Source organism: Alternaria ethzedia, assembly GCF_023757985.1.
Source record: "Alternaria ethzedia strain BMP 0044 chromosome Unknown scaffold_1, whole genome shotgun sequence".
NCBI lineage: Eukaryota > Fungi > Ascomycota > Dothideomycetes > Pleosporales > Pleosporaceae > Alternaria > Alternaria ethzedia.
In genome coordinates this window covers 706,336-719,488 of record NW_026056194.1, presented here as the reverse complement: position 1 = coordinate 719,488, position 13,153 = coordinate 706,336, and the positions used below count along the sequence as shown (strand labels likewise).

Here is a 13,153-nt window from a genome sequence, read left to right as displayed (position 1 = left end):
ACGACCGTGGCGAATACATGGGTTGTATGGTTGGCTTTGCGATTGATCTGGGGTCGGCCTGAAGATCGTCGCTAGGCTGAGATTCTCCTAGGAACCAGCAGTCGGCTTCTCACGTGACTCATCCGTAGACACTACTCTGCGTTTTTCATGCTGGCTCTTCTCATGGCGGGCTTGATCGATGGCCGATCTTTGGGCGATGCTGTCGTCGTGACTGCGCCATACTATGTTGGTCCCCTCCGGCAGTTTGAGGACCCGCCTTATTGTATCCCGAATCTTGACATTCTTCACACCATCGCTCTTAGTCCAGATGCTGAAGACATCTTCGCCGCTCCGGACACTCAAGACGAAGCCGCAGAACTCCTCCCCGGCATCCAGGAACTGATCTCCAACGAGTGCTAGTAGCAGGTCCTCCCAGTAGCGGTCAGCCACGCCCTTTTTCAGGCGCATGATCCACTTGCCACCTCGCTTGTTCTCATCGTCCTCCCATACCGGCCGGATGCCTTGCTTGAACACGTGGTAATCGGAAACGGAGGGGAGACTCGAAGGACGCTTAAGATGGGAGAAGACCTTCCAGAACTCTTGCGCCGTACTGAATTTACAGAGGGGCACAATCGACTTCTCGTAGTCTACGTTCTTGGCCGTAGGCGGACGGTACCATACCGCCCATGTGTATTTGAGCGGCCACGGCGCATTGAAATCTGGCGGCGCAGAGGGACTCGCTGTGTTGTCTGGTATTGAGGTTGTGGATATCGATTCTTTGCGTATGCTATTGACGACCTTGCTCACGGGCTTGTCCTTTTTATCAGAAGGTGTCGCGGGCGTGGGCGACGACATGGCGGCTGCTTTGAAGTCGAAAGCAGTGCCAGGCGTTTTGGGCGCCTTTCCCGCAGATCCAAAGGAGGCGAACGCGCCTGAGCCGAGCCCAAACGCAGAAGAGCCCCCAGTTGTGGGTGACGCTAAACCACCGGGTGTCAAGGGCGATATAGCGTTGAAAGGGTTTCGACCGCCGTGGGAGGAGTCGCCACCGAAGCGTTTGGTAGCGGAGACGGTGCGTTGGTGCGGCTCGGATTTTTCGCTGTTATTTTCCGAATGTGACATGGAGAGAGAGAGCTTGCTGGTGCTGTTGGCGGCCGTCAGTGGAGAGAACAAAGATGCGGGGACGCAGGAGCATACTTGGAGCGCCGAGTCCAGAGATTATCCCTGTTATCCATTGGCAGCAGTGTCAAACGAGTATATAATACAATGCAAGAAGGTTAAATATCCAAGGCTTGGTGGGAGTAACGAGCGAACAAGCAGCAGAGGAGCTGGCGGGCTAGCGGCCAATGTGCGTCGAAGATATGCGGGGTGTAGTTTGTGGTGGTGGATGTTTGCTGCGAGGAGGAAGTCTGTCACGTGTCGTTGGTATGATGCTGCGGAAAGATGTGGCGAAGGCGGGGGTGTGTGATTGTCGAGCGTGGTGGGATGTATCGTGTGCAATGGCGGATGGTGGTGCGTACTGAGAAAACGTTTGAGAGGTTGGCACTTGCAGCTCAGGCGCGCGCCTTCCGCGGCAGGGATGTGGCTTAGTCATCAACCGAGCTCGATATTCTCTTCGCCGGCGCGCCCGTCCTCTTCTCTTCTTCAACACCGGCCTTTGACTCGTATCATTTGCCAGCTCGACACATCCTACTCAGCTGGCAACTCGGATAACTGGCCCAGAACGAGCCATCCTCTTCTAAAACCATCATCACGAGGGCCGCTTCGGTGGCTTCCATGATGCGGTGATGACCTGAAAGTAGGGACATTATTTCATCACGCGCGCGACGCGTTGAGGCTGCAAGCTGTCTCAGTCTCTTCTGTATGTGTGCCGCCATGATTTTTTCGTTCGCGACACGGCTAGTGATGACTAGGTCCTTTGGACCACTTCTGGTAGTCTGAGTCTCAGCCAGATGTACACTATCGCAACTTTGCGATTTCTTGGTTGAGCTTGAAGCTCTAAGGCAAAGTCTGAAGCCCACAATTGTGCCACGCGTGTATCAGGTACCTCTGGAATCTCCGCTAATTGACGACTAAGCAGTACTATATAGCGCTGCTCAGGCGGTGAATTGGCTCTGAATAGCCGCTAAGGTTGGGCACTGGTTCCTTTGTGGTCTCACCGTGTATCTCAGTACCTGACATCTCGCCGCCATGGATGTTTTCCGGTGCGAGTAGCGTCAGGCGCGTCGCGGTTTAAGAAAGCTCTAACATTAGAACACGCTGAAGAGTCTTGGCGGACATTGGCTGCATCGCTTGACAGTTACCTCTCGTAGACGCTAGGTGCCGTAGAGCCGCTTGTCCTTCGATACAGAATGAGGAAAGCATCAAGATGGCGGACTTGTTCCGGAGTGAAAGCAATATCAGAATAATACAGATGATTTTCTCATGCGTGCTTTGACCACAGGCGGCTTGCGACCAGGTTGTCCACACTGACCACAATGGGTGGACATTTCCTCGATGCATCGAGACGTCTTAATAACCGCGGCAACCTCTGCATCTGCTACAATGACCGGGGTTACAGGCCGCACCTGCATGTGAATCAGAACGCGTGCGGGGTGGGATTGTGCTGGGGCCTACGTCATACTTCCGCCGTTCACAGGACAACGCACCCCACCACGCGCATTGCTTTCTAGCCGTCCTAAACTAACGCCGTCGCCTCATCTGTCGCCCACCACCATACAAAGCCCGCTCCTCCCGCATCTCAGCCTCTCACACCAACGGCTACTGTCGCAAAGTCCCTCCCATATCACCCAACATGACTGGACAATCCCCCGAACTGCATTCGCCGAGCTCGCATCCTGAGCGACCTAAGGGTGGGACTCTCCCATACCCCGCCGCCTGGTGCACGCATGGCTAACAAGGCCAGGTATCCTCAAAAACTCTAGCTCGTACCGCGCCGACTCCCAAACGTCCCCCACTAGCGAGCTTCCACCGGCCGTAAGCCCCATATCCGAGCGGCCGCAGCTGGGTCGCGAATTATCAGAGAAGGAAATTGTATTGGAGAACACGCTGCGCAATGCTGGCGCTCACCGAAGATCCTCGTCGAACCCACGCGGCATCGGTTCACGACGGCAGTCGGGCATTGACCCCGCGGATGAGACTAGCCCGCAGCTCAAGTGGGACGAGGCCAACCTTTACCTGAACGAGCAGAACCGCGACAGCACCATGAAGATCGATGAGCCCAAGACACCATACGCCAAGCAGTACGATCCCGCCGAGGACGAAGAGGAGGTCGAAATGCTCAACGCCGAAGAGCTCAAGGTGGACGAGCTGGACAAGCCAAAGCGGAAACCTAAGATTGAAGATATACCCGAGTTCGACTTGGGACAGCCGGAGCTGCAGGCACGACAGTCGCAGACACCCGAGAGCGAGAAGAGGGTCATGGTGGAAGAGGGCATGGATACAGATGAAGGCTACCACGGCGAGCTCCTCCCCAACGCCACCCAGGAAGAGAGGGAGAAGCACCGCAAGTTTGAAGAGTTGCGCAAGAAGCACTATGAAATGAAGAACGTCAAGGACCTGCTTGGTCACCCAGAAGATGACGAAGATGAGGAAATGCCGACACGGCCCAATGCTTAGTAGACGTATGCTTCTGTGCTATGGGTACTGCAGCGGTGGCCAAGGTCGATCCCGAGAGTATGTACGAAGCTCGCCCAGCGGCGTTGCACGAATTGATTTTGGCGGCATCAAGGTGGAGTTTTCGGATTTCCGGCGCTATGGTCAAGGCCGCGGAGTACTTAGAATACTTCAATTCGTAATCTGTTCAATGAATGACGTTCTGGTTCAACCATGTAGACATGTGGTCACTGATTTGTATTGTAAGACGTGAAAACCAGTTGTGATTCTGTACTCGATAATATATCCAACTCCAACGACACTCTATGCCCTGAACTCCTTGTCAACACTTTCAAAGTTCTCCAAGAAACTCTGGAAAGTAAAGACACCCAGACCAGGATCCAAACTTCCGGTCGTTGCCCTGATAGAATGCATACTCAGCTGCGGAATGCCGCAATCAATGGACCTGATACCCGTTGCAGAACTCAGCATTGGTCCAACTGTGCCTCCACTCCTGCTATCATTCCGAATTTGGAACACCTGAAGCTTAGGGTCGACCTTGCGCATGCCGACATCGCGATCAACACAGCGCTGCAGAATAGCGGTGGAGACAGCGTCAGTCGTCATGTGCGCGTTTGAGTCCGCAGAGACAGCAGGACCGATATTGAGACGGGGAGAGTGGTTCTCGAGATACGCGTTGAGGAAGTTGGGATTCACCGCGTGAATCACGTCGCTGGAGACGAGGAAAGAGTTTGCATATGTTCTGCTCAAAGCACTGCTCGTCTTTCCATTCGATGCAAAATCTTCGACGATGCGCTCCATGACGCTTGGCAGGAAGTTGCCATGGGCACCTTGTCGGAGTAGCGAGCCGACTTCTTCGTCGTCGAAGAGGGCGACCATGCGGATCTGGGACGAGGTTGCGAGGGATGAACTCGAGTTGAGGAGAGCTTGAATAGCAGCCCAAGAGCAGAGTTTGTCGTCGATCCGACCGGCGAAGATGAACTCCCGGTCGAGGCCACCGGTCTGGGCAGGCTGCGTATCGAAGAGCTCAAGCTCCCAATTGACAATGGACGAATCTGTTTCAAGTCAGCATCTTCATGGACGTAAGAGTGTAGTGCACATACAGTCCGTGATGCCGAGTTCGCTTGAGATGGCTTTCACAAGCCTCTCCGGCTGCGTAGCAGCGAATGCGCCCTCTCCGCCCAGCACACTGGCTTTCCAGTTCTCCTCACCATGTTCCGACGAACTTCCAATATCACTGTTGTCCAGACCGATTATAGGGACCATTTGCGTCTCTTTGTTGAACGGGCCGTTGGCGGCAGCACCAAAATGAGGTGCTAGTGTTGGAATCCTTGCAATAGGCCAGTCCAGCTTGACAAGCCTCGTGACTATCTTCCCATTCTCCTTGACGAGTACCCGTCCACCAACACCAAGGTCGCGGTCCCACCATGTGTCGCTCAGTGCACCGGCGTATGGGGCCACACCGAGCTGTACGTAGCCTGATTTGGTGCGAAGGTTCGAGATGGGCTTCAACTTCGCTGTGAGCGCATCAATGTGTCCAGCGAGAATCGCAGCTCCATTGCCCGACGCGTAGTTATCACCAATGGCGAAGGCGATGAGCGAGCTCCCGTTGCGTTCAACGTAGTATTTGCCGCCAGCCTTCAGCTCCCACGCATTGCGCTCAGACAACTTCTTGTAGCCATCCTTCTCAAGGTCCTGTGCGACAGCGTCGACAGCGTGGAAAATTGTAGGATTGCTCGTCATGTAGTCGGTGAAGGGCTTCGTGTAGCGTGCCGGATCTTCCTTTGAGCGAGCAGGCACCGGAATCCAACAATGAGAGGGCGTTGGCTTAGGCATCTCGACGTCCTCTTTTACTTGCTCAACTGGAACCTCTAGTATCTTCGGTGGTACAGGGGGAGGGTTTTGGTAGCTCGAAGGGGGCGCGTAGTCTTCGTCTTCAACATCGATGAGGTTGGGATACGTCGCGGCGATACTGTGCCGGTTACGGTAGTCGGAAACAGCTTCGCGGCTCCTCCATCCTCTCTCTATCACTCGGTCCTGTCGATGACGTTGAGGTAGCGATGCGGTTGTGTGAGCGCGTCCAAGTGTCGTGGAGTACGAATGCCGTAGCGGGCGGGGCGGTGACGGATCCGCGTAGAGGTCCGCGTTCGAAGCCGCCTTGCGAAGGCTGGGGTGATTTCTCGTCATATCGGAAGTTTCGCACAGTGTTGATGAAGCTCGAGACGGAGTGAGAGAGACGAAAGAGTCGATGGCAGAGAGCGAGGCTGTGTTGTTGTAGTACAGCTGGAGTTACCACCTGAGCAGCGCCACAGATGGGGCGAAGCTATCCGAAAGTGGAAAGCTCCGGACGACTCGCCGCAGCTACGAAACGCCATCAGCCAAACCAATAGTTTGAACCATCACAAATATCAGAGCCACTGTCGTTGCATTGAGCGCTTCCACGAGCTGTGTCAATTATTGGACCAGCTGAGTCGCGAAAGTACCTAAGTATGGCATACAAGGAGGTACAATCAACGATCAGATACCCCCGGCCTGAGCCCGTTCCGGTAGAGAAGATACCTAGGTACTTCTACACCACCCGACTCGTGTTGACTGCTACTGCTCAGCCTCCTATCACCACCAACCTGGCCCAATACAACTCCTCTTCCGTTTCTTCTGGTGTATCATCTATAGGTTGTCTACATCCTTCGGCCTCTTACTGAAATACCACCATGATGAAATTACGATTCCATTACAATAGCTTCAGTTTGGGTGAGCAGAAGAACGATCTGGTGCCTATCCAGGAAGTGAAAAGTCTCGCATTGCTTTTGTCGTGCTCACCAGCATAGCAATCATCGTCGTCGGTTCTGTTAGGTTTTTTTACTATTGCCTCAGTACCAAGAGATAACAATGACCTTGGCTGTAACAAAAGTGATTCTTGGCTAGTTCCTGCATAGTAAAGAAACCCCGCGACGGCGTTGTATGTATGAGGGTAAGGCCTTACTTCAGAATTTAGACAGGTTAGCTGGGGCTGTGACTACCTAGGCATGCTACGCCTTTTAGAGAGCGAAGGGGTGCCAAGGGCGACAGTGTGATGATGGATAGCCAGCGTGTGAGCGGTGGAAACCGGATTGTTCGGGGTGCAATAAGGAGGCAGTTAGGAATCGAAGGTATGTCATGCGTGCGAGGGCGTTAAAGGGCGCCCAAAGGGCTGAAATGGATGTTGCTACGCCTTCTACGACCTGACTGCGCCACACTAAAGAGACAGCATGTTAGAAAGGGTTTCCGCCCTCGGCTTCTTCCCTCCAACCCATTACCATTTTGGCAGCTGAATTCCATCTTCCAAGCCCGCAATATTCATTTTCCAAATCGCAAGTGCAAAAGATATTCACATTCAAAATTTATCTTCTACATCACTCAAGCAATGGCAGGGCTTACTGATAACAACGAAGATAACTTCAACACACAAATGCTTGCCGCTATCGAGTCCAACGACCTCGCTACCCTACATGATGTGATGTCGAAACGCGAGGCTGAAGGTCATGATGCTTTGCGCCAGGGTAACGGATTGAGCGATGCCCTCAACGAAGCATTAGGGCTGGCCCGGTACGACATGGCCGAGGAGCTTTTCAAACGTGGTGCTAGGTGCACTGATTGCACCATCGGGTATGTTCTGGATGGGGCACGTAGGGAAAATGAGTGGAACACGAAAGCCATCGATGTGGCGCTGGCGTACGGTTGGAATATCAACGAGCCCTATGAGCATGTTGGCAGCGCTCTTGTGTAAGCCTTCGCTACCCTTCTGGAGACCATTTGACTCCCAGAAATAACTGACAGGTAAACAGATCCACCGTCAATGACGCGGAGACAGGCCCAGGATTTCCTGATGGCGATACAGCTTGCCTAAAAATTGCTGCGCATCTATTGTCAAAAGGCGCCCATGTGAACGAGAGCACCCGGACGAACGAAAACCCGCTCGAAATAGCCTGTGGGAAAGATGACAGGCATATGGCCGCGCTATTGTTGGCACACGACGCATCGCTGAAAGAGGCGCCCAAGGCACTCCTCAATGCTGCCAGTGAAGGCAGCATTGACATTATGCAGCAGCTTCTGGATCGAGGCGCCGATGTCAATGCACACCCGTACGGAAGGCTCGAGATAATCCCTTGCCAACTAGAGGACGAAGGTTGGGGCTCTGCGCTACATTGTGCCGTTAAACACCACCATAATGAGACAGTCTCATTTCTCTTAGAGAAAGGCGCGACCAAGGAGTACAGGAACATGGTGGGGTTAACAGCTTTGGATCTTGCTCGCAAATTGGGACATGAGGATATTGTGCGGTTGTTAGAGTAAACTGATGACCACATATACAATCATGTACCCTAAACAGCACGATTCCTTCTTTGAAAGTTTTTGTTACTGAACCAGTACGAAGAATGCTGGATTTTCTGGTACCGCGAGAAGGTAAGAGTTTCGCCCGACACGAAGACCGATCGATGCACTGAATGTCTAACATCGACGTGGATCTGTCAAGCGTTGCATGCTAACATAAATTAGCGATAACTTTAAGGGTGCAAGTATCTAAGATAAAGATTTGAGTTACGCGTGAGCCTGGGAACTCGTTAACAGATGGTTTGACGCTCGAAGAGATGGAACTTGATGAATTGGTGGGTTGAGATCATAACGACCACTCATACGCTGCCCGATCACGCCCTCAGCAACTTCTCTGAGTGCCGGAGGGCAACTTTGACGCAGAATATCCATTCATCATGATTATGTCGACAATGGGCTTGGATCTAGCAGCACAAACATCAAGAACGATGCATGATGTGACGAATCCAGGAGAACGCAATGAGTCGACGATAACGGCGAGAATTTCTATGTCGTCTAAGAAAGCCCTGAGACGTGTTCGTCGATGCCGTTGCGATTGAAACATCGATGATGAGGACGCGTTAGAGAACAAGGGTGAAGAACGACGACATCGATGGAGCTGCGTAGCTACATGTTGTCTAAGTGCTTGGTAGTGTCACCACACTCAGGCGATCGTGGCGATTCTATAAAGCGATCAATACGATGATAGTGATCCAATCTCGAGCACACATCTCCAATCACAACTTCATCTCCTCCCACTCTCCTCCCTGTGGAAAGCCCAAATGAAATCTCCCGCATTTCGCAAAACTGAACACTGCTTCTTCAGCCATCGTGAAATCGACGACCTTCCCTCCGAACTCTTCGTTTGCGTCCAGAAAATGGGCATGGATCCGTGGGCCGCTGATGGCCTTCATCCAGGCTGGCACCACGAAGCCGAACACCGTACCGTCGATTGCATTTCTACTGGGCCCATCTTCGAATTCTATCGAATCGAAACGACCAGCGATCTTAAAGGGCATAAGAGTATTCACACCCTTCGCTGGACCCACATCATCTGATGAAACGAGCTCATCAAGGGCTTCCAGCGACATCGACCCGATCTTCAGACGAAATGTTGGCTGGTATACTGTGACCAATGCGAGAGGAAGACGTGCATTCATGGGTGCTGACTTGGCTTTGCCATCCTTGGTAAGTGCGTACGCTTGTCGGTCTTTCAAGATCATGAGACTGCCATCTTCGTAAACACCAATGCCATCTGTACCGTGGGAAGTAAGGTCTGCGGTTCGGGGTTGGCCTTGATTGAATCCGGCGTTGAGAGCTGCGTAGGTGGAGAATTGGAATATATCGTTTGGTATTGAGCCAACCATGATGGAAAGTACTGTAAAGGTCTGTGATTCGGGTGATGGTATCTGGTGTTTGATGCCTAGGTATGTTGGAGTTCGAGGTTGGATAGGTAAGGGCCCGGGCTTAGCGGAGAGCCGATCTCCGACTCGGCTACCATATCAGCCCTGTGGTGTGTGGGCGTCATCCCTAGGCGTTCTCTTCTACATGCTTATTCTGTTGTACAGATGGTGGTTCGAGATGAACTCATTGATGTGCTTTGCGAAGCAGTACTCGGCAGATCTTGAGCCTTCAGTGTTTCTACTACATGTCGCCTTCTCGGCTCAGACCATCGAAACTCCGCGTGATACGTCTTTCTCTTTGCGGCTTTACGTCTTTAACTTCCGATTTCCAATGTGATCGGCCGTAATAAGTACCTGGAAGCGTCGAAATCGTGAATATCAGGGTAGGAAAATGCGATATGTACCATACGACTGTACCTAGGTATCTCTTCCTCAGTATCGGTTGATACTGTGTTGGTCGTGCCTTCTCAGGCCAAGTTAGTAGTTCATTACAATGATTTCACTAGTCTCGAGATCTGAGTTTAGTGCTATGTCTTGGAATTGTTCTTGGAATCAACTTTCTTGAAGGTTGAGTGTGAAGGGAAGCAAGCCAATAACACGATCGCTTATGTAAGTAATTTAGCGCGAACCGCCCGAAGCTCAACTTCACCATCCAAACGGCATCTTTCCCAAGCAATTGCGCAGCCCGTCTGCTCCAACACCTCGCCAGATATGCTCCCAACGGCCCTTCGCGCCCTGCGCTCTCGCAGCGCAGCGGCTTCCTCCCGCTCCTTCGTCCGCTACACCTCCACCGCGACTACCAGCAACCAGGTCCCCGCCAACGACCCTGTCAAGCGCGATGCGAAGCCGAACGTTTCCGAGACCAATGCGATGCCTACATCTTCCGAGGGTTCGTTCGACAAGGTCTTGCAGGAGTCTCCAGAGACAGCCGAGAAGTTGAGGGTTGAACAGGCGCCGAACTACAAGGGCATTTGGTCGCGGAGTCAAAACCCGAGGGAGGTTGCGATGAGTGGGCCCAGGTTCGAGCAGAGCATTATGGAGGATCAGGTATGTCGAACTCTCCTGGAGCGGACATCATAGAAGAAACGGAAACAACCGTGGAAGAAAGGGTTGGTTTATGCAGGGGAGATTCATATGCTGACATAAAGTCGTACAGCCTCGCCCATATGCCGCGATCGAGCTCATCCACAAGCAGCCCGTTCGCTGGACACACGACCGTACTGTATCCTGTGACGGAGGCGGTGGCCCTCTCGGACACCCAAGGATCTTCATCAACGTAGATAAGCCCCAGATCTGCTGGTGCACATACTGTGGACTTCCATTCGTAAGTCTCCACTTGGGCTATGTCTACTTCAGCTTTTCGATACTGGTGCTGGTCATGTCAGTAGAATACCGCTAATGAAACTCATAGGCACACGAGAAACACCGACCGCTCCTCGAAGCCACCCCTGAACACGAGCTATCATACCCCCTTGGACCCAAAGGCGATGCGGCGGAAGTCAACGAAACGCAGAAGGTTACGGATGAGCCGCTTGCACAGCGATAGAGCGAGGCAGTCACAAGAGCGGTTGGGGCTGGTGTACATATGCATTGCAATCGAGACATTGACAAACTATCGTCTACCATCGTATTAAGGTTGCGGCCATTCCCAGTCTTCAAGAGCGATACAACCCATACGCATCGAAACTTGCAGACTACGAAATTGAGCTCCGCTCTGATAATATCATGCGAGAGCTGTGGAGGAAATCGAGCTGGAAACAATAGATTCAGGTGATCGGGATTGTAATCACTGCTCTTGTAAGATCAGACGAGAGCAGCGTAATATATACAGGCGAGCGCGTAAAACACTAGTACAAAAGAGAGAAAGCACGTGATTGACCTAACAGGTGCTCGAACACCTGTTGCGACAAGAGCAAAGTGCGTTCTCTGGATGGATGGCTCGCGCGACTCAAGTCGAGCCGTGTCCTACTTGACAGCATCGAGTGATCATGCTACATCGTCGTGAGACAGCTTTGATGTGCCACTTCATAGGACTGAGAAGCAAGCAGTATAAGCACAAAAACGCTGACATGCTCTGGGCTCTTATCTCTATGTCACTTCCAGCGCATATGAGAAGACAACCGACCCTGGCGGCGATGACAAGGAGTAGAAAGGCCCTCATTTAAGCTTCATCGCTTATGAGATCGCGGTGAGAATCGGTCTCACTTCCACAAGTGTTAGGTCTATGTCAGACATCAGCATGCGTCAAACCTGAGCATGCTGGGATATGCTCGTTGTACATGTAAGACCCAACGAGCTCCACGTTTGCACAACACCGGCTCAAAGAAAGCAAACTGCATTGAAGATGGATGATCTTTCGGCCTTCTATTCTTTGAAAGCTTGATACACTCATTGGCTCATGATCCGAAGGCACAATTTCCGATGGCTTCCTCTGCGTCAATTGAGTCTGGACACTTCAAGTCAGGGTATCGCACTCGCAGTCTGTCTTCTGCGGTCAAAATGGTGTTTTTCACGTTGATAAGGGTGTGCATATACCTGCTGCTGATCCAGTGATTTTGAAATAACACCTGAACACGTACGAAACGCGTCCTGAGAGCCTTGATGGTCAGTTGAAGTCATTGCTGATAAGTTGAAGGCGGAAAGAGAAGAGGACGAGGCTGTGCCTGGTGGAAAGACCTCACTACGGGTGATTCAGCACTGGCTCAACGTGGCACCCCATTCTTACTGCGTCAACGACCACACAGCCAAGACATGTATTATGTGCGTATGTTGGGTGTGAAATTTGACAACGGACATGCTCTTTACATTTCAGACGACCTAACCCCACCGCGACACTCCTCTGACGTCACTGCACCCCACATAACGCGACTCAACTCTCCGAACTTTAGCTCAACGCAATGCCGCAACCACACTCTACAAGCTCACATCTAACGACCTTCCTGATCGTCTTCATCTTCGTAATCGCGCTATTCCCAGGCCTCTTTGTCGGCATATTCTGGGCGCCCTACAACAGCCTCGCAAACTACCTCGTACCAACACCCCAACCACGCGCAAGCGTACTGTGCAAGAGTCCGAACGTCTGCACCTCCGTACCAATCATGTCTTGGTATGTCCTTGCTTTTTCTACTCTACAACGTGTCTTCTTTTGTTAACAGTTCTTAGGGCACAGAAATCCCTCACCCTCCCCAGCCGGTCGCGCGGCTCCTACCTCATCACCGACCACATCGTCAAAGAAGTCCCCGAGATCAAGAACTACAAGACTGGCCTGCTGAACCTCTTCATTCAACACACATCGTGCGCGCTGTCTTTGAACGAGAACTGGGATCAGGATGTTCGCGCGGACATGAGCACGGCGCTGGACCGCATTGTGCCGGAGGACAAAAAGGGCCAGGGACTGTACCGCCATGATGCAGAAGGCAGCGATGACATGCCCGCGCATGTCAAGTCTGCGTTGATTGGTGCGAGCGTCACCATTCCGATCACAAATGGAAAGCTGAACACGGGCACATGGCAAGGCATATGGTACCTCGAGTTCAGAGATTCGAAGCACACACGAAAGGTAGTTGCCACAATTCAGGGAGAGAAGATGTGAAGTGCAGGATCTTAAGATGGACCTGTTCGCGAGCAACGTTGAGCCTGTGTTTGACTCGATGAGTCTTGCATGAGGAACTTGAAACGTCAAGGATATGATAACGAAACAATACCATAAGAGTGCGAAGTACGAGAGCTGGATCCGAATGTTTGAGCAGTATGTTATGTTACTATGGTCTATCGTGCAGTCGCAATTCCGCCGTTGCTTTTCTGACTCT

General features: G+C 52.2%; 7 protein-coding genes across 7 annotated transcripts; 4 read left to right on the top strand and 3 right to left on the bottom strand.

Moving 5' to 3' along the window:
• Positions 1 to 87: 87 nt before the first annotated feature.
• Positions 88 to 1,098, bottom strand: J4E87_000236 (uncharacterized protein; the record flags this gene model as incomplete). Its single annotated transcript, XM_049371895.1, has 1 exon — positions 88 to 1,098. The coding sequence occupies one exon, from the start codon at positions 1,096 to 1,098 to the stop codon at positions 88 to 90; it is 1,011 nt and encodes a 336-aa protein (XP_049238029.1).
• A 1,672-nt stretch (positions 1,099 to 2,770) lies between these two features.
• Positions 2,771 to 3,594, top strand: J4E87_000235 (uncharacterized protein; the record flags this gene model as incomplete). Its single annotated transcript, XM_049371894.1, has 2 exons — positions 2,771 to 2,828; positions 2,882 to 3,594. 2 exons carry the CDS (start codon positions 2,771 to 2,773, stop codon positions 3,592 to 3,594), a joined length of 771 nt encoding a protein of 256 aa, XP_049238028.1.
• A 300-nt stretch (positions 3,595 to 3,894) lies between these two features.
• Positions 3,895 to 5,778, bottom strand: J4E87_000234 (uncharacterized protein; the record flags this gene model as incomplete). Its single annotated transcript, XM_049371893.1, has 2 exons — positions 3,895 to 4,646; positions 4,695 to 5,778. 2 exons carry the CDS (start codon positions 5,776 to 5,778, stop codon positions 3,895 to 3,897), a joined length of 1,836 nt encoding a protein of 611 aa, XP_049238027.1.
• Positions 5,779 to 6,994: 1,216 nt separating this feature from the next.
• On the top strand, positions 6,995 to 7,923 carry J4E87_000233 (uncharacterized protein; the record flags this gene model as incomplete). The annotated part of the gene is made up of 3 exons (XM_049371892.1): positions 6,995 to 7,353; positions 7,416 to 7,756; positions 7,808 to 7,923. The coding sequence occupies 3 exons, from the start codon at positions 6,995 to 6,997 to the stop codon at positions 7,921 to 7,923; spliced, it is 816 nt and encodes a 271-aa protein (XP_049238026.1).
• Positions 7,924 to 8,678: 755 nt separating this feature from the next.
• J4E87_000232 (uncharacterized protein) lies at positions 8,679 to 9,308 on the bottom strand (the record flags this gene model as incomplete). Its single annotated transcript, XM_049371891.1, has 1 exon — positions 8,679 to 9,308. One exon carries the CDS (start codon positions 9,306 to 9,308, stop codon positions 8,679 to 8,681), a length of 630 nt encoding a protein of 209 aa, XP_049238025.1.
• Positions 9,309 to 10,055: 747 nt separating this feature from the next.
• Positions 10,056 to 10,890, top strand: J4E87_000231 (uncharacterized protein; the record flags this gene model as incomplete). The annotated part of the gene is made up of 3 exons (XM_049371890.1): positions 10,056 to 10,391; positions 10,501 to 10,668; positions 10,756 to 10,890. The coding sequence occupies 3 exons, from the start codon at positions 10,056 to 10,058 to the stop codon at positions 10,888 to 10,890; spliced, it is 639 nt and encodes a 212-aa protein (XP_049238024.1).
• Positions 10,891 to 12,241: 1,351 nt separating this feature from the next.
• Positions 12,242 to 12,936, top strand: J4E87_000230 (uncharacterized protein; the record flags this gene model as incomplete). The annotated part of the gene is made up of 2 exons (XM_049371889.1): positions 12,242 to 12,450; positions 12,507 to 12,936. 2 exons carry the CDS (start codon positions 12,242 to 12,244, stop codon positions 12,934 to 12,936), a joined length of 639 nt encoding a protein of 212 aa, XP_049238023.1.
• Between the last annotated feature and the right edge of the window lie 217 nt (positions 12,937 to 13,153).